General features: G+C 41.2%; 1 protein-coding gene across 4 annotated transcripts in view; it reads right to left on the bottom strand.

The window, feature by feature from the left end:
* Positions 1-21,111, bottom strand: part of DYNC1I1 (dynein cytoplasmic 1 intermediate chain 1) — a 186,490-nt gene that overhangs the window by 51,888 nt on the left and 113,491 nt on the right. For all 4 annotated transcript variants that reach the window (XM_066553538.1, XM_066553547.1, XM_066553556.1 and 1 more), the window contains exon 10: positions 17,302-17,427. In XM_066553538.1, the coding sequence (XP_066409635.1) occupies positions 17,302-17,427 (126 nt within the window). The remainder of the gene's footprint in view (positions 1-17,301; positions 17,428-21,111) is intronic.

Genomic DNA, 21,111 nt, shown 5'->3' with positions numbered 1-21,111 from the left:
TGACTTCAAAGGGGGAGGAACCAGCACATGGTCAGGTTTTTAAAATAACAGCATATCCTTGGTTGCACTCCTGCCACACCCTTCTAGGGAAATCTCATGGCACTTTCCAATAGCAATGGTAAAGCTTCCCAGTTTTTTCAGTTAGGGACATTTTATACTGTAGATGCTTAGGTACCTGTTGCAGAGGACAGAAGCAGCTAGTTTCACAGTATATGGCAACAGCACATAAATAAATGTAGGAGGAATCATATCAGAAGGAATTCCACAGCAAGTTGGTGTTCACAGCAGAGAAGCAGCATTTAAGGCTAGTAGATTCCCAGCATTATCTTTTTATGGGTGCCACAAAGCATCTGTCTGAGCAACTGTCGGGACCCACAAGAGACAGGCAAAATCGGAGTGTCTGGTCATCTGCATTCCTCTGAATTGCACTGTGCAGTGAATCACTTCAGTATTTACTTCAGCCTAGTGCTCAGGTGTTTTCTCCCTCTGTGCAAATACAGCCTACTGGATTTTGCTTTTTCTGTCTCTCCTTAGCTTTCTCAGTGCCCTTACTAAAGTATTTCTGGTGCTTCTAGCTTTGTGATCTTCCACCCAGATGTTGTACTCTTAGTGGGGCCACAATACTGGTGCTGCTGCCTCATCCCCTGTGCATGCTCTGCCTCCAAGGGCCAGAAGGGGAAACCTGAGTTAGTTCCATGTGGGAGCATTGCCCAAGCATAAGAGAGAGCTCAGGCTGCTAAACCTGGGGATTTTGCCTGACAAACAGGCAATCCTGCTTCTCAAATGCTAAATCTCTGCTCCCAGCTGCTGCAAGTACCACACTGAAAACATAATTAAGAAACAAAACATGAGATGTCCATTTGTTACAGCAAAGAGAGGGCTGGGCCTCACAAGCAGAAGTGCTGCCCAGGCCTTGGAGAGGTCTGCAGTTGGGGGGAGGAAGGCAGCACCCTTTGCCCCCTGCCTTGGTGTGGGGTCAGGTCATCTCAGCCCATGGGGAGGAGTACTGTGGAGCACGGCTCCACATCATACCCTTTTGTTCCTCAGTCCTGCTCTGCCTCCCTTCTTCTTCCCTCCTCCTTCCCCACTAATGCATTGATCCAAACAGGCCCCCAGTCCTCTTCAAGTGGCTGGTAAAGCTGTTTTTTATTTTAGAAGCTTAATACAGCCCAGATTTGGATTAATTATGGCATATCCCGTCAACCACAGGTACACGTGCTTGGGACAGACAGACATTTAGCTTCTCCCTACTGAGAAGCCTGACCTCAGTACCCACATGTGATGTGTGCAAGGCCCTGGAGACTCAGCTGTCTCTGCTCATGTCCACACGCTCCGATGGCACTCTGCCCAGCCACCAGTCAAACAAGTTCACAAAGACCTGGGTGCTAAATAATAATAACTCTCAATAGGCAGTGACTACTGCCTTCAGCCAGACCTCTTCTGCAGGAAACCACCCCCGGAGCCAGCATTGCCATACTGGTGCCATATGCCTACGCCTGACACCAGATGTATCTCAAAACAATACTTTGTCAGTGGGAAGAAGCAATCCAAGGAGTTCACAGGGATTTCTAGGCTCCAGAAGACCAGGTTATATTGCAGCAGGCTCTCAGGAAACTCCTGGGTGGATTTTCTAGCTGAGCACATGCATGTGAAAAAGCACTACCATCAGTGGCATGCTGCTGTGGGTCACGGTGACACAGACAACTGCGGGCAATGAAATCAACTGCAACTGAGTTCATAGAATCATAGAATATGCTGAGCTGGAAGCGACCCATCAGGATCATCGAGTCCAACTCCTGCACAGGACCCATTAAGACTCCCTATCTGCTGAGAGCCTTGTCCAAACACTTCTTGAACTCTCTCAGGCTTGGTGCTGTAACACTTTCCTGGGGAAACTTGTTCCAGTGCTGAACCGCCTTCTGAGAGAAAAATCTTCTCCTGATATTCAACATAAATCCCTCCTGATGCAGTTTCATGCCTTTTCCTTGAGTTCTGTCACTGGTTATCACAGAGAAGAGATCAGTACCTGTCCCTCCTCTACCCCTCATTAGGAAGTTGTGACTGCAATGAGGTCTCCCCTCAGTCTCCTCCAGGCTGAGCAGACCACATGACCTCAGCTGCTCCTCATATGGCTTCCCCTCCACACCCTTCAGCACCCTCATGGTCTTCCTTTGGACACTCTTAATAGCTTAATGTCCTTTTTATATTGTGACACCCAGCGTGTTCACACATTATTCAAGGTGAGGCCATCCCAGAGCAGAGCAGGACAATCCCCTCCCTTGCCTGGCTGGTGATCCTGTGCCTGATGCACCCCAGGACACACCTGGGCCTCTTGCTGAAGTGGCAGATCCTTTTCTGTGCTTGAGGGACTGAGAATGGAGGGACAAAGCTGTGGTAGTGCTCCTTAGCTAAAACCATGAAAAGGTGGCATACTGAGAGGCCTTAATCCATAGGAACTGAAGAAGAGGGACTGGACATGAACTGAATCACTGATCACTTATGTCTGCGCTCCCGAGGAACAAATAAAGACGAAGGCCAGAAGTACACATGCAACTTACTCATAACCTTTTGTTCTCAGTCCTGCTCATCAAGAGCAGCATTTACACAGTCTAAGCACTCACAATCCCTCTGAGAGCTGCCCAACCTTCTTCTGACCAGGAAATCAGGAGACCTTTTCATTCCTCCATTGCTATACACACATATATCTGGTCCCCTACATCATAGGGATGATATACTTCAACTGCAAATGTGGATTAAAACCATCATCTAGAAATAAAATGGAAACTGAATTATTAAATAAAGCCCTTTTTTCGTGACCAGTCATGGACTGAGAATAATCATGGAAAGTAGCAGTATCAGATTTGAGCACTTTCTCTGGTTTAGGGACATTTCTCTGGTTTTGCACCACAAAAGGTGCAAGATATCTTGAAAGAGGCAACTTTAGGCTGACTTTGCTCTGGCTACTGAGATACCTGGTATTGTACACTGAAATAGAGTCTGTGCTCCTTCAAAGAGTCCTGTTTATTTTTAGTACCTGCTATTGTGAATTTGGATATTTCTGTGTTTCATATAACTGTCTAAGTATAATTAGTAGTAATAAGAAAACAGCAGAGAGAATAGCAACAGAATTACAGCTGATTTTGAAATTAAATTTGAAACGGAAGTTAAAACATGATTTATGTGTACAAAAACCTATAACAAAGAGGTAACCTCTTAATTCTAAAGCTTCAAATTCCAAGACTTCTACTCCCCTCCAACTGTCTTCCTATTAAACTATGAAACAACAGATTTTGTGCTGGAGATTATTTGCAGTACCATACAAGATTCGTCTCTACTAAAAATAAAATAAAAGCAGTTGACATCCTTCACGTATTAAAAAATAAATAAATAAAACCCAACAAACACTTCTTCAAACCAACTGTCAGAACTCTGTTTAATTAAAAAAAGGAAGTTTATACTTGGTTATGGTGTGTGTCGACATCTACCCCTTTGATTTACAAGAGCATGGACGGGAAAGAACAGATTGCTTTATTCAAGAGAAAGAAAGGAGGGAGGGGGCCCAGTGTGACAGGAAAGAGTGTAGGCTGTATTAACTTCAGTGCTTGTTAAAACATGAAGGATTAATGGTAGAAAGGGAGGGAAGAATTGTGAATGTCTCCAGTTTAGGATCTTCAAAAATGTTTGGGGATTCTAAGAATGTCTCACCAGACCACATGAAAGCTGAACAGAGAGACTCAGCCACACGACTGCTCTAAATCCAAAGCTGGTATTGCTCCACTTATACCATCAAACCAATGGAGCTGAAATGTAGCCACAAATTAAATTTATTTTTATTGAAAAAGTACTAAGTCCTTAAAAATAAGGAAAAGAGTATGTCAGGAAATGCAGCCTTTCTTAGCCGAGTTTACAGGGTAGGTAACTCTGGCATCTAACCTCATTGCTGACATCTGAGTATTGCAGTAGAATCAGACACTCTGCCCGAGTCTGCAGAAAGGCAATATCCAGCCTTATGACTTCATTTTAAATAGAGCAGAAAGCTGGAGCTTTCTGCTTTCATCTCTGTAACTGCAGGTTCAGCCCATGTAACTACAAGAGAAAAATAATCAGGAGAAAAGTTCACAAGCTGCCTTTGCAAATGGGAATCTACACTTCAGCCCTTCTGCAAAGGGCATTTGCTGTTATAATTAATTCAGCAGGGTCATGGTGGCTCGGAAAAACAGCAAAACTGCTGTATTGCAAATGCAGATAATCCTGATACTTCTCAAATTTAATACAGGGAGATCCTCTGTGCCTTCATCCATGACTGCAGCAAGGAATCAATTCAGTAACCCTGAATTACTGCACACACATGCAAGCCTGAGAATACAATCTTTGCTGAGCATCATACTGCCTTTGTTAGACGGATGATGAGATGATTAAAGCCTGGAGAAATAAGGAGTAACTTCATAACAACAGCACATCAAAATAGTTTTCTTTTCCCCCAGCTTCTTACATGCTAAGTACCCAAATACGTTTGTTTTCTCTGATTACAACCTGGCTGCTTATCAGATCTCAGGGTCAAACAACTAATGTCTGTGTGCTTGCATGTTGGAGAAGCAAACACTTCCTTGGTTTATCTATTTTATTTAGGTCATGATACTCTACAGTTATTCACGAGCACTCTTAATAGTTTTGATTGAATTATTGACAAGTTTGCAGTGATGGGTGTTCACCACCCTTTCAGACCTGGAGCCTGAGGGCATGTGTCTCTGGGTGGAGCACAGAGACCTTCTGCCATCCCCGCTCATTCCACAGGCTGGCCACAATTTGGAGCAGATGGTGAGTGTCAGCTTGGCAGTCTGGCATGCAGCTTGCAGGCAGCAGGGCTCATGCTTTGGCTGGTTTCAGCTCAGCATTAGCCAAAGGCTTCTGGACCAGAGCTGCTATACATGTAGGGTCATGGTGTCACTGCCTGCCGCCACTGCTAACTATAGCTGCAAGTTTTGTGGCACAGAGACTTCTTTATTATGATGGGTTTGTAACAAAATCCCTACTAAAACATCTCAGTCTGATGAAGGCCTCTAGAATTAAGCAAATAATAGCATTACCTGAAAAATTTACTTAGTGCAATGGTTAGAAATGCAGATAAGCATATTGTTTTAAGCACTGCAAATAAAATCAGATCTAGAAAGGCATATACTCAAAACATCATGCAAACCAAAGCCTTCTGTAAGTGTTGCAATTAGCCAAGTCCTAAAGCATCTCTGAAGGTGAAGCCACTTCTCTATAGCAATTACCTGGGGAACCTGGCTGTGAGGGACAAATCCAGGAATTTTGGTCACTCTTCCTGAATTACTTCTGCATATTATCTCTTGGATATTATCTGATAGAGATATTATCTGATATAGAACATAGGTGCAATCTTGGCAGTCAGCCCCATGCTCATTAAGTGCCCCAGCCATTTGCCTCAAGACTTAAGCTTCTTAATGCTTCACACTTCTCCAGGAAGAATCTCCTTCCTGCTGGAACCAGGCCTCAGGAGTGAGGTTTAAGAGTCCCTATCCAGAGGTGCTCCCATCTAACACTATGCAGAAGCAGAAGAGATCCCCCAGAGACTGAGCTTAGGCTGGGACTTTGGTGTCCTGGAGTCTTCTCCTTGCAGTGAAAGCACAAACAGATAATCATGGCAGGACTTGATGGCAAGTCCTGGAAATACCAGAGTCAGACTTTAGAGAGCCCACAGAGGTCGCAAATTCCAGATCTAGAGAACAGGAATAGAAACACAAGTTATTCTCATGCTCTGGGGATGGTTTTGTGGTTTCTATGGCAGCAGTTCCTCAAACCAATGCATCTGATCAACCAAACTAAGTGAAGCCACAGATGAATTAGAAACCAGTACAGATGCTGCAAGAACAATTATCTACAACTCAGTCTGTGAAGTTAGGTGTAGTAGTCACAGCTGCTTGTAAGAGAGCCACAGATAATTCTCAAGTGTAGCACTGAGTTCAAACCCCCACAAGAAATGCAAAGGCCATGAGAACCAAGGCACAGTCAGAAGATCAAACATATTGAACCAAGAGCACTTTAAAGCTCCAGATGAGGAAAGAACTTAGTAAGTCCATCTTTTCTCAGAAGTCCATGAACTTAATTGTAATTAATTCTTCTAAGTTCTCCATTATTTTAATGACTCAAAAGCCTGCTTACAGCCAAGCAAATTGGTAAGTGCTTTCCTAAACAAGCAATTTTTAAATTCAGGCCTTCTGAAAGCAAATGACCTTCATTCTGTGAGGAAAGAAGGACACCCTGATGTTCAGATGGTCCTGGGAAGACTCCATAGACTTAGAGACAGTCTCAACCTAGCACTCTTCCACATCAATATCAAACAGGGAAGGGAAAACAAGTATGAGCTGTCAGAGACAGACTCACTGAATTCCTAATGTTGGGAGGCACATCTAGAGATTGTCTAGTCCAAGCCCTTGGTCAGAGCAGGGTCAGCTGGAACAGATTGTTGTTGGCTGTGTGTGGCTGGGGTTTGACTGTCTACATGGATGGAGACCCCATCGCCAGCTCGTGTTGAGTTTCTCATCAACCAACACCCCCAAGTCCTTCCCCTCAGGGCTGCTCTCAATCCCTTCTCAGTCCAGCCTGTATTTGTGCTTATTGCCTCTCCCCAGGTGCACTTGGCCTTGTTGAACCTCATGAGACTCACATGACCCACCTCTCAAGCCCATGAAAGTCCCTCAGGATGGCTTCCCTTCCCTCCAGTGTGCCAGCTGAACCACACAGCTGGGTGAGGTCAGTGAACACGCTGAGGGTGCTTCAATCCCACTGTCCACGTGTCTGACAAAGATGTCAAATAGTGCTGGTCCCAACCCTGACACCTGGGACACCATTTGTCACTGGTCACCCCTTGGACACTGAGCCATTGACCACAACTCTTCGAGTGCAACCATCCAGCCAATTCCTTATTCACTGAGTGTTCCATCCATCACATCCATGTCTCTCCAGTTCTGAGACAAGGATGTTGTGCAAGACAAGGTGAAATGCTCTGCACGAGTCCAGGTAGATGATGTCAGTCATATGAAGACTAATAGGCTTTTATATTTGCCCAAATCCATCACTTCCACTGATGCACCTTTTATAAGCAGCGTCACTATGTAATTGGAAATAATTGAAAATTAATTTGACATTGCACATAGATGTGGAGATTGAGAGACTGAGAGGCACATATAAACAGCTATCTATCTAGTGGAAACACAGAAGATACCACAGGCAAGTCTGTATTTAAGAATGAGGGTGGAAACATTAATTATTTTCACACTGTTCATTTCTCCTACAGTAAATTATTGTAGAGATTCTAGTATCAGTAGCCTGATTCTGCACCCATAGAGCATTAGGAAGCAGCTAAGATCACAGAGGAATAAATGAAACCCATTATAGATAATTTTTAATTCCCCTTTCTCCAAGCAAACTTTAGTTTTCTGAAATTTTGCATCCTGCTTTCATCACCTGCAAGACTATTTTTTTCCGTAAGTAGTCATATAGGAGGAAAGATTGAGATAAGTGTTTTCCAGTCTCAGGGTGAAAGCCTTAGTAACACTAAATCAACATAGTTACACCATCTACAATCGCTGATCTGGAGTATCAGAGGACCAGGATCTTGAATTTGGACCCACTTGCTCAAAACCCAGCATCCCTGGGTCATTCACTCACACCAGTGATGGGACGTTTCACAATGCATCCTTATCCTGCCAGGGAGAATGGATTTATCCCAGAAAACTCATGTCAGTAGTTCTGCACAACTCCAGTCCAAATTTGGCTTAGTAAATGTATTTAATAGACCAATAGATGTAAACATGAGATAGCAAATGTTAAGCATGTTTTTCTCTCCATGAAATGACTGGTGATTTAGTATATGTTCATGGACAATATGGAACTGAAGTGGGATTGATATTTTTCTTAACTATAAAAATACTGAACAGTGTTATAAGAGCAATCAAATGAATTAATCACAGGTCCTAACGCACTCTGGCACATTTTGTCATAGAGATAATGAAAACACTCTGATCTCTCAAATATGACAAATTGTTAAAAGCATATTGCTTCTTCTATTTAGGACATTTGCTTGTCATTTTATGCTAAAATAAATGTACTTTAACTTTTCTTTCTCTTTGCCCCATGGGAAACATCTTCCAAGGATAATATCAGTATCTCAGCCACGTGGCACATGCTTCTGCTTTCCCTTTGTGGGAAGCCAGGAGTGTTAATCATCATTAAATCAATGTTGTCCACATACAAAAGTTCTCTTTAAGGAAGTACTTGTCAGTCATTCAGCCATAGGGGCAGAGGGCGGAAAACTGTTGATTTTAGACTTAAGGCAGTGGACAGTTGTATCCTGGGCTGTAATGATGGATTCCTCAGTTTCTGGGGCCTTTTACAGCAATTTAGAAGAGTAACCGTTTTATATTTTGTGCCAGGTAACACAAAAAGAGTCTTCACTCCTCACATAGAGCTCCCACAGAGACAAAAATCATGAGCTGAAATAATTTTCTTGAATTTGGACCAAATGTACTCTTCATTGCAAGTAGTTTGCACTGAGAACAGTTACATAACCCAAACAGAAAAGTCATGCCTATGGCTGTTTATCCATCATTTGCAGTGCAGCTAGGGAATTGCATGGTATTTTACATCCTTTATGGAAAAAAATTCGGTGGAAGGATCTCAGTGGCTTATTGATTTCACATCTGATCCTGCACTTCTTGTTCACCTAAAACTCTTTTAGCAATGGGAGTTTCAAATGTACAAAAAATATTTAAAATGTAGTGTTCATATCAGCAAAGGAAAATTGGGTTCTTTTTTCCCTTCCTTCCTTTTTACACTAGGTTATGTCGAAATGTAACCAAATCAACAACTTCTAAACTATAAAACAACCCCAGGAACAATTGCAGCATTGGGTGATTTTTTTTTCTCTGCAATTTTGGGATAGTGTGACAAATCTGCATTTTTTTATCAACGGAGATTTTCAAAATTCTCAGTTGAACGAATAATGTCATGTGTTTGTAAGTATCAATAATCTAAGCCATCTGCAAAGGAATGGTTTTGCAAAGGCATCTCTTTCAGGACACTGTGGATTTTGTCACTGCTTGAGGTTTTGGCAAACCATCAATATCACTATAATTTTCTCCTATGAAATATAGTTTTTTACAGAGTTTTTTTTTTTTCCCTTAGCTAGCTAAAGTTTAAAAATATTGCATGTCTAACTCAAAAGTTAGACTTTCTCTGAATTGCATATTAGATGCCAGTAATTCAGAAAGGTATAATGCAAGTTATCAGTGAAATAAAGAAACTTAAAAAAAATTGAATGCTCACTGTATCAAGTAGCCAACATATTCTTTATATTTGGTCTGAAAGGAAGACGATGGAACTTAAGGAAGAGAAACAGCATCTTTAAGTACAGGTTCATTACAAATCTCTATTTTCACACTTGCAAAGAGCGCAATGCTATTGCTAGTACTGACAGTGTATCATTTAAGTGTATGACATCTACCCCCTCCAAAAAAGGCTTAGATGTGAGAACCGCCTGAAATTTTCTATCCAAGACAAGCAAAATTGTCACTTCCTAATTATTTGATTCATAATTGAAATCTCAGTTTCAAATGAGGAAGATGATCTGTGTTAAGCCTTGCTCTAAGCAAAGGAGCATTCTGTTGCTAGCAGATTTTGTATGTATAAACACAGTTCTCAAATAATTCAGAATGTTAACTACTAATAGGGGAACTACACCCACCTTTTGTAAAAGCAGTCATTTCACAGACTGACATAGCTACAATTATTTTGTTATACAAATTGGCTTGTTGGGTGTGTCACTCTTCAGGGTTCTGTACAAAGCAGCAAGAGATCCAAGTCATCCTGGAAAAATCAACTTACAAAGGGTTTGTAAAGATACAGTTAAAACCCAAGGGAAAGTATGCAACTTCGTGACATCCCTTTAGTCTAAATAATGATGTTTATTTGCTCTCTGACCTTGCCTGGAAGAAGGTTTCCTTCTCCCACTCTTGTTATGAAAAATATAATGATTTGAGTTTTGTGGAAATAAGTCAGGTTTAAGAGATTTTAGGACTGAAAGGTGAAGGGCTACATAGAAAACATGGCATGCTTGGTTTTGAAGTGCAGGTGCTAGTAGATTCCACGCTAACAGCTGTGGCACTTCAGCAGTAAAGCAGGACTGGTGATTTTGGGACTGCCTAAGACATTGTGGCACCCGAGCCAGAATATACATTTTCACATTTTCAGTGCCTTTTTTGTCCTCCTCCAATTTAAATGTCTTTGCCAGGAGACAGGAGACCCTGTCCTTTGTACCTAGGGTCCTCTTTGTCCCCCTCTACAAATCTGCTGCATGCAGGTCTCTCCTCTCACCTAAGACACCAAAAAGCATTTTCCAAGTACTACACTTAGCCTTCAGATGTGTAAGTTAACTTCTACTGACTCACACACAATCTCTCCACAAGTATTGGGGCACTAATCTTAGGCCAAATGATAGACATTTTTAATCAACAAAGGCTAGAAGTGGTGTAGCCTCCAATGGGAGGAGCAAAAAACCACAACTGGTATCAGCTGAGGACAGAGGGGAAGAATCCAAAACCAAAGCCTGAGAGACAAGATGTGGGCTCTTGCTTACTGACATCTTCATGGCACAAGCTGTGCTCTGTATTTCCACATTACAAACAGAAACGTGGCAGAGGACAGAAGTTTTGAAACAGGAACAGAGTAAGTATGTCCTTCTATCACAAGCTGTAGCTGAAACTCTTCTTCTCCCCCAGTCATATAGTTAGAACTTCCCCCAAAATGTAATTCAAAATGGCACAACTATGCATCTGCATTAATTATTACAGTGTGCAGATAACCATGCAGGCTCAAATGTAAGAGCAACAGAGTGTCCCACAGAAAAGGCACAGCAGAGCTTACACAGCTCCACCATGATCATTCTACCAATGATGCACAGCAGGAAACAAAACTGAAATTAAAAGAAAACAGCACCTTTCTCTCTGAAGAAGCCCCCTCTTGGTATGATTGACAACATTTGGGTCTGTGTTACAAAAGTCAGCAACGAATTTGGGAGCCTGGGTGCTGAGGTACTCCCACTGTGACAGCTGTCTCAGTATCTTCACAGGCAGACAGTCAGAGGCCCAATTGCCAGTGAACTACTATGAAAAAAGGAGGAATCTGATTCATGTTTAGGATCATAGGGTCATGGGGAAACTCAGGCTGGAAAAAACTTTCTCTTCCAAAGAAGGGATTTGTGGTTTTTTTGAGAAAATTTGCAGTCAGCTCAGAACCACATGTCTTCTTTGACATTTACAGCCCTTTAAAGACTGATTACAGGTACCCTCTCTCACTAGAAACTGAGGAATTAGATAAGTCAGCTTTGGAATTGGACATGCTGGATTTTTGGATTGATTTTACTTGGGAAAATTTGTGAAGCTTAGCGAGAGTTCTCGGTCTTTAATTTCTTGTACATCTCTGAAGAACTGAATCCTTGCTTGAAACTCAGTGCTTACAAGGTGAGGAAGTTATTGTGGAAAAGCACCAATATAACTACAAGAGAAAATTTTCTTCATTTTTAAAGTATTCCAATCATAGTTTCTGGACTTTCCTAAACTTCTTGTAGTATTTCTTTTCTTTAGAAGCTCTGGAGGGACTGAGCTCTAGTCTGGCTGCCACAGAGAAGGAAACTCAAGGACAAGAGGAAAAGGAGGATATTAGTCATTCAGGCTTTTACCTCAGCCTGTTCCACATACAAGTCTTGTGGATTTGGGCGCCCAGCACCTTTAGAAGGCAGGCTGCTGGAGCAAAAGGCACATCTGAAGGAATTTATGTTGATTTTGAAAGAGCAGACAACAAAGAAACCAGATCAGGAAAAAAATAAGGCAACTCTGGCCAATATCAGCCACTAAATATAGCCTTTCACTTACCTCAATGCATCTAATTCTAAGATATGCATTTATGACTCCATCCATTTAGTTGAAAAGGGAAAGACCACACCAGGATAAGCAATGAAGAGTGGTCAAACACATAACTTAATGGCAGTGTGTGGAAGCCACTACAAAAAAGCTAGGGGAGAATGAAACATTTTGTGGTGCAGCTGAGTAGCTGATTTCTGTACCCAATCCACCAATATTTTCCAAGCATGGACATCTTTTCTTGAAATTAAAATAGAAAACACAAATCCCCTTTCCCACAAAAAACCTGACAGTTTAGTAAAAAGATGGAACTAACCAAGTAAATCTGACTGCATAGCATTTTAGGAAAAGGACAGAAATAGCTGCAGCTATTGAAAGTGATATACTGCTGAAATATTTTTGTGATTATACTAAAAGTTGATCTGACTCCTTGAAAGAGCTCTTAAATGGTTACTGCTTCCTCAAATAAAAGCAACTTCATATGTGTTCTCCTGCTTTAAAAATACACTGACTGTAGTTGCTTCTAAGTGTCAGATCTGTACTTTTCACTGCCCTTTTCAGACATTTAGAAAAGACATAGCTGACAAAGAGGAAATTAGAAGATCAGGAAATAATCCACAAGAAATCAAAAAAGACCGTCAATGCAGTAATATTTTGTTTCTGTTATGATTAGATTGTGTGTAGTAAAACAGAATTCTTTACTTCCCAGTAACAATGCAGAGTCCTCCGAATCAGAAAGTAACATTCAATTTGGTTTATTTGCACAAAACAAATATCTTTAGCTGTCTTCCTCCTCCACCCCTCCTCTCCTGAAATGATGGATGTTTGAGGCTGAGATCCAGATACCTCAACCAACTTTAATAACCCCTCTTCACTTCCAGAAGAAAGGAAATGGTTTGTAATACTCTCAAGTCCCTTAGGTAACAGATTATTTCTTTCCCTAGAGACTTCTGTCTCTGCAGATCAGCTGTAGCCCAAAAGCTATGAGATCTGATAGAGAAGCAGTGCTGTACACATGCTAATAGGCCCTGCTGAAAGAAGGGGTGTAAAGCTCAGACCATTATCTGCTAGCCCATCTACTGCAAACTCTAAGTTCTCATTTGCCTCACTTGTCCAGATATGTTGCTGCAAAGTTTTAGATACTTCTTCAGGTCATTCTGATTTAGAAAGCTTAGATCAGACCACCATGAAACAGAAACAACATCAGGGGCAGAGATGATGAGTAGTACAAATAATCCTCATAATTAATGGGCAATGCAGATTTTTATTTTTATGTTCAAGGAAAAAGCACATAAAGAACATAAAAGCACTTTCTGAAAAAGACACAAATATGGAGAAACATGGTTGGTGCTACTCTATCAATCAATGGTACAGGAGGGAATGTTCACATACAAGGCCAGCCCTGTGCATTGCAGAAATCAATATAGGATTGAGCACGTGTGGAGTCAGATCATCAATAAATGAGATACTACTTTTGTTTTTGTGACCCCCACCTAAACACAAACCAGCAGTAGCTGAGAGAAGCAATGTGAACCACTGCTTAAAATTCTCCCAGCTAAACCAAGGGAGACTCAATGTGATTTCCATGTTGTTCCTGGAATTCATTCCATCTCTGGATACTGCCAAACCAACCCAACTAGGGTTGACTCATCTGCATGGTTTCATAAAGTACTTCTGAAAGGCATGTGTCTTGCCTTTGGAATGCTCTGGATTACACCAAGAGTATGTGATGCTCCAGCATGGGGGAAGAGGACATCCCTGACTCTTCCTACAAAGATATTCCCAGTCTGCACTCTGCAGTATTAACTGCATGCTGAATTTATTTCTCACTACCTAAGGAAAGCATTGAGCATTCATTCCTTTGGCAAATGATATCATCCTCCCAGCCCAGTTTTGCTTCTGAGACAGCAAATTTTGCTTGCATAGGAAAACAAATGAACAAATTGCCCAATCCCTCATTCTTCCCTGTTTTCCTATTTCTAACATTGTGGTAAAGAAATGTATGATGAGCTACAGAGGAAAAAATCTGGGAGACACAGCTAAAATACTGTCAGCACATAAGCAGAAATATAAAAACCCAAAGAAGGGCAAAAATAAAACACATAAGAGAAAAAAAACAGTTCCATGGGAGGTAAGAGTAGAAGCTACCAGGACAATTTTAGAAAGCATCTGATAGAGCACATGGCAGTACACATGAATTAATGAGTAAGTATGTCCACTTGGCTAATTGTAACTTTTCCCTTAATGAGTATTAACTAAAATTGAACCCAGTATTTGTAGCACAACACATTGTAGAGCTACGAAATTTACTACTACTTAAATTGTATTAATGAGACAATAACTTAAAATTACTTTAAATTGGGTAACATTTTCATATTTACAGAAGACAGCACCCCTCACATTTCAGGACTGAAATCAAATGTTTTGCTGACTCGAGTTAGGCAAAAACATCCTTGCCAGTAGATTTTTACAGCATCATCTGTCATGGCTGAACTTTAGTTGAAGCCCCTTGGTTCTAGTAACTTTCAGCATTTCACATTCTCCTATCTAAGATTAAAAACAGTCTCAGAAAGAGGTAAAGAACATAAAGAAATTCCACGGTACGCATCTAGATAATATATCAGGAAAGACAGGAAAAGATTAAGGGTTCTAACTTCAAGAATTTACCAAATGTGCACAATTGGTATCTGAAGCTTTCCCTGCTGCAACTCCAGCCAGCTCTTTAGCTGTCCAGAGATGCTTCACAGATCTGTCTCTATTGATGTTAGCAGAACTCCTGAGGTGAAATTTCTTAGAAGTTTCTCAGAAATGCCTTCATAAACCTATTTATTGATTTGGCTTCTCAGAAGTGGATCGCAAAATCTCATAGACAGTCTCACCTGAAATGAGTTTCTACTTCCTTGTGTCTTGCTCTCTGAGCCCCAAAAATGGAAAGGCAAAAGGTATATTAGTCAGCATCTTGTAGGATTTATTGAGACCACTTTTTATAGAAAGTCATTGGGAAGGAAAATAGAGGCCTATTGGGGAAATATACTGTATTTCCCCAACAAATTTCCACAGTACTATAAAAAGTACTGGATTTGGCCTTTCTGGGCAGCCCAGCTATAACAGTAAGGTGTGTGTTCATCTCTAGCTGTTGGGCTGGACTGTTGTAAGGTCATTTATTTGATGAAACAAAATTGGGCCTCTCTCTCAGAAGGCCTAGAGAAATAACAGAATCAGGACTGAATCAGGGAATGTTTCTCTAGCAAAATGGTAATATAAATTATATGGGGTTGACTAATTATACAGTTAGTTTCCACTAACAGAATAACATGATGATCTATAGAACTGAAATCCAGAGCATGTGCTAAGATATTACTCTTTTCTTATTTTCCATTTGAGTCAGTTACAACAAAACCTGTATTCAAGAGACCAAGTTGCATACTTTTTGCTTCCCCATTTAATCCCATGTGGGTTTCCCCATCTGATCTGAAGATAAGCAGAAGATACTCCACATCAAAAGCCCTATAATGGTGGTTCAAAGACAGATCCAACTCATAATGGTTTTATAATGCAAATTATCTATGGTCAGTTTGAAAGGAAAATAAATATTTCCCATGGGCAGAACTGATATTCTTTAGCTGAAAGAGAGTGAATCCAGGATACATGTGCAAGCACAGTGTCATATATGTCTCTCAATTCACAGGTTTCAAGGTTCCAGTTCTAAAAGGGAGCACATCCAACAATGTGAGGATTAGACAGAAGCTCAGCCATGCCAAATCCCTGGCCACCACTTACTTTGTCCTGTGTGTGTTTTTGTAGTGAAGAGTGTGGCCTCTCTTTGCTTTCAATGCAGTAAGTCATACCTCTTTTGTTTAAGTGTATCTAGACAGAAATTTAATGGAACAAATTGTTATGTCTTTAGTCAATCTTCCTCTGAAGATTGGGATACCCTGAATCTAGTCATTGTCTTGCAAAATAAATCTAGTTTAAGGATTATCCTTCCTAGAAATGTCATATCTTCTCTTGGAAGTTTTGTTCAAAACATTAAGCTGCATGTGTATCATAGAAGAATCTGAACATGGGATCTGAACTGACACCTTAAGCAGTCTGAAAAGTCAATGCCAATTTGGCATTGGCTGCCAAATATGATATCCAGGAAAATATAAGTCCTCTTTCAAAGGTAATACACACACACACACACACACACACACACACACACATATTTATGTATATAAATCTGTATAGCATATTTGCAGCTCCCTGTGAAGTTGTTTTTCAGTACAGCAAATTAGAAAAATATGCCCAGAATTAAAGGTTACTTAATCGGGTTGAAGCAGCAACTTAAATTCCAGCAACTCCCTCCCACTATGTTACATCTGATAATGTACCCAAGTCCAAACATAAACTTAGTTCAAAAAGATGTTTGGTCCTCAAATGTAAAATGACACTTAGCTTACACAATTAGCCAGGTAATACATATGCTTCCAAGAGAAGCAATTTTTACCACAGAATTATCTGCATCTTACTAATCTCTGATTGTTAAGTTTTACTTGCTGAAACTTTTCCATATGGCTTTTTGAATACCACTGTCCTGTATTTAATTACCACAGAGGGATATTAATGAAGAGGTTTGAAATTTGGCCCAAGCCCTGTTCCACAGTTTGGACAGTTTGGTGGAGATAGAGGCAGTGAGCTGAACACTTCTGTCAATACGAGGCTGTGCCATTTCACACATAAAAGCAGTGGCAAAAGAGGAACACACAGACACACAGAAATAAAACACTTAACTATTTTTGAATTGTCCATAAACTTCTAAGCCAGCATAATATTAAAGTAGCACTGAGTGTAGTGAAACACTATTTTGCTGACTTAAAGAACAGTCAAACTGACTGACCTAAAGGAATTGGTGGAGTAGTTCTTGAAATCGACACCATTTTGATTAAGCTGGAAGACGGACACATGTCCAAAAATGCAAAGTTTACTTCCCATTTTTAAAGGCAAAACATGATATTGAGCAGAACCAAGGCAAGGGTGGGCAGCTTGAGTGCAGAGGATGCGAGGAAGTTAATGTGGGTGGGAAAGCATGTGTTACTGCCTGCATGAGGAAGTGGTACACCACAGTTACTTCATAAGTGCGAGGGATTTATGAACTAAATTTCCTAGGGACTGTTTTAAATAGACAAAGAATGACATGCAGCTCTGACAGGCTTTTGTTTGAGAAGGCTGGTTGCGTTCTAAAAACACTGGACTGTCACTTGTACTTTTACGAAATATGCCTATTTTAAACCTTAACGTTTTCATATAATCAGTGGGGAGATGCACCATGTAGTAAATTGTTTTGTCTAAAGCATAAAATCAATGGCTTCCTCAGCCTTACCTGACAATGGAACACATATTCTGGTGTAGTTTTCTTGAACTTCATGTTCCACACCAAGGCTACCCCATCAGGCTCATGTGGAGCATCTTCATTATTGTTATAAGATGCAACCATCAATTCAGGGTACTAGAAAGGAAAAGAAAATGCAAATAAAATAACATGGATAATGAAAAGCCTACACAAAATCATATCAGACAGAAATAATCTACAGTAAATGTGCAATATCTGGTTTTAATTAAAATAAATGCTAATTCAATCATATTATTCTGCTTCATTTTGGTTTTACATTTTAGTCATCCCTAACATCCTTAAAGCCCCTGATACTTGCTCTCTATCAGTTATTCTAAAACATCACAAAGACAATGTTGTTTTCTGCAGGTAATTCTCAAGAAAAGACAACTAGCAAAATATTTATAAAGGGAATGAAAAGGAAGGAGGAAGAAAAATTTGAAAGCTTGAATAATTTAAATATATTTGTTCAACATCTCTTCAGGGACAACTGCTGTCTTAATTGACTGATAATAAAACACTATGACCGTAGGGTTGACTTGCTTTTATTCTGAAATTTACTTTTTTTCAGCATTCCTGAAAACTATTCTTTCTTATTTCATTATGCACTCTTATTCACTTATGCACAGAATCAACTTGAAAGCTCTTCTTGATGATTCAAATGGCAAACAAAACATTTTCTTCATGGAAGCTCAATTTTGCAAGATGCTGAGGTCATCTTGTAAAGCACAGGGTGACCTTGAATCCCACTGACTCAGTAGGATTGATGCAATAAGCACACTAAAAACAGAGCCACACTTTTTTTTATACCCATTATCCCCTGTTGTATAGAAGTAGATATGCAGCACCCATAATCATTTGCTTTGTTTATATATACACCTATCTATATATACATAATATCATAAATGAAAAATCAGAATTTCACACTGTCTCGATGATCTTGCATCATTTTAAAACATTGTAAGAAGTAATAATTTACCCACAAAACATCAGTCACTTTCTGTTTACATAGCAACTCCCAATTGTTCACTCTCACATTTGACACTAGGCACCTCTGGTAACCTCTGTCCTTCCCTCTAAGTATTTGCCTATTTAGAGGGATAAGGCAGTGGAGATTTTGGCATGTCCAGAGAAAAGCATGTGGCTTCTGCAGACCAACGAGTCAGCAACTCAAGTTGTGCAAGACCTACACTCTCCTCTTGTAAATTAGAAATGCTTTCCCTCAAAATTTCTCAGTATCTGCAAATTATTGTCACTTTTTGTCTTTCCTAGGTAAATTCCTACCAAACCACCATTTTACAGGAGAGCAGTGCAGCTGGTAAGAAGCAGGATAAAGAAACTCTCATGTGGGAGTTGTGATTTTGGTCCAAAGGCACTTTAACAGTTAATAAAACCCTAAACCACCACCCTTCCTATCATTATTATTGGGGTCTGAACCTCTCTGCTTTCAAAATCTATTTGGAAGAGATAATGCACACAGCTATAACTTCTGCCACCAGCAGCTGTTGCTTCCCACATTCTGTACACTTCCATGGATAATGGATCACAGAACTGATGATTTTCCTACTCAAGCTCATTGCTCTGAGTGAGCCTGGACCCATTTGTGGAGGAATCAGCAATGACACATGGACACCACAGCCTACACCTTTCCCATTTTAAGGAAACTCTGACTAGATCGTACCTACATCCCTCCAGGCCCCGGCTGCTGGCACAGCTTGTAAGGACAATTTAACACCCAATTCACTTGCATGGAATTTAAAGGAAGCAGTAGACCAACCAGTCCCTCATCAAGACCCGAGGGGCACCTGAGGTTGAATTAATCCCACACCTGAGATGCCACCTCTCTGCACACAGTTGTGCCAGCCTTGCCCTCAACTGCTCTCATCATCTCACCCCTCTCCTCTCTCACTCCTGCAACAGAGCTCACAAACCACTTCTGAACAGCAAGCTCAGCTTCTCCTTTGAACCCTTTCATCCCACGCTGGCCCATGACCAAGTACACAGAATGTGTAGCAGGCTCTTGACAGGGCATCACACTGTGGCTGAGCAGGTTGGGGACCATTCACGTGAGTGCCTGAGGCTGCAGCCACAAAGGGGCAGAAACACAGGCAGGCAGAAGCAACAAGCCCTCCTGCCAGCATGACTACAACCAGCTAGGGTGTGTGACCAGGTCCAAAGCACCAATTTTGAAGCACTTTGGAGCTGGTTCATGCTCCTGGGAAGTTTAGTGGGCATGGTTGGCAGCACGTCTGGCCATAAACAGACACTGATTCAAATCTTGCTGGTCTATTGTCAGGTTTTGCAATCAGTTTATTTATTTGACTGGAAACACAGTTTAAAGTTTAAGCAGATGCTGGGGTCATACCTAGATGGGTAACACCATTATGAGGCTTTTTGACTCTTAAAAAAACAGAGCTGAATGCAGTACCCTAAATCCCCTCTGGCGCTGCATACTCCAATGCCCTACTCAAGCTACTTCCATTTACACAGGTTCAGTCCTCACCGGGTGCCCAGATGTCCTGCAAATGAAAGCAACATAGAAATGGTACTGTGCAAAACCTCCTTCAAGGTCAACCTCCTTTCTGCCTGAGGGTCCAGAAAGACATATCACTATCCCTGAGACAATGATTTTCTTGGCTTTAGGTGATCTAAGTTAGCTCCCATGGACAGAGTAAGGTGCTATCATTCTTCATGTTTACTCTCAGTCAATTGGGCCTTTCCCTAAGATCCTTAAGCACCTAAGCCATTTTCCTGTTGCTCTGTGAAAGAATCAAGGGGCTTGAGGGTTAAACTTGAATGGTATGAATGATCCCACATGTTTGAGACTGTATTCTACATGTGACTGGGAACAGAGTAACTTGTTTAATCAATGCATCAATGTCCTTTGTTTGATTAAGCTTCTATTTGCCTCCAGGCTGTTTTGCAGCAGCAGTTTTATCGCAGAAAATTGAGCAATGTGTTCTGCAGTTCCCATGATTTTTCAAGTTATTCTTTGGCACAGTGGACACTGTCATGTCCTGGAGCATGTGTGAGCAGCAGAGCTAGTGGTTAGGTGAAATACCTCTGTCTGGCTCCAGCTCTTGTCTCATGGATACAACTCAAAGCAGGAAGGAGAGGCAACTCCGTACTCCCAAGCTACTGTAGGGCAGCATGCAGAAGCCCCCAACATAGAGAAGCCCCTGCTGGGGTGCCAGGGAGCTGAGCATGAGGAGTTAACAAAGAGGAAGGCAGGAGGGGCCACCCTGGAACAAAGAGGTGGGAAGCAGAACATGCCTTCAAGCCCCAGGGGCTGAACAATTACATTTGGCAGTGCTCTTCTGAGGCGGCTTTTTTTCTTGCTGCCCTGGGAATACAGTAAGAGCTGCCTGTTAGGAAAATATCAGATAAGAATTCCATGTAATTTCCAGCCCCTGAACAAGTGAACAACCTAAGATAAGTGTTTCCTCAGGCTTATATTTGATTTCTGTGGAAATCCATATGTGCTTAAAGGCCACCCACATCACAATAGTGCATACCTGTTGCTAGGCTGATATTTTGTATGAAAGCAAAGGTATAAATCCTTCATTTCACACATGGAGTGCAAGCTGGCTATTACAAGAAGCTTCTCTGCAACTGGCTGTTGTGCACCACCCAGATGTGCTCAGCCTAGCAGCTGTGTTCACTGGGACCCCCTGATTCTTGTCCTCTCTGCAGCCTCCAGGTCCTCTGTGCAGGCAGCTGCCACCTTGCCTGGGAAGTACCCAGAGGGATGGAAGCAGCTCTGTGGCCATTTCAAGGGGAAAGAGAGAAGCATGGATTGAA

Source organism: Molothrus aeneus, chromosome 1 (genome assembly GCF_037042795.1).
Source record: "Molothrus aeneus isolate 106 chromosome 1, BPBGC_Maene_1.0, whole genome shotgun sequence".
Lineage (NCBI taxonomy): Eukaryota > Metazoa > Chordata > Aves > Passeriformes > Icteridae > Molothrus > Molothrus aeneus.
Note: the sequence above shows the minus strand (reverse complement) of the source record. Positions and strands in the feature narration are given on the sequence as shown.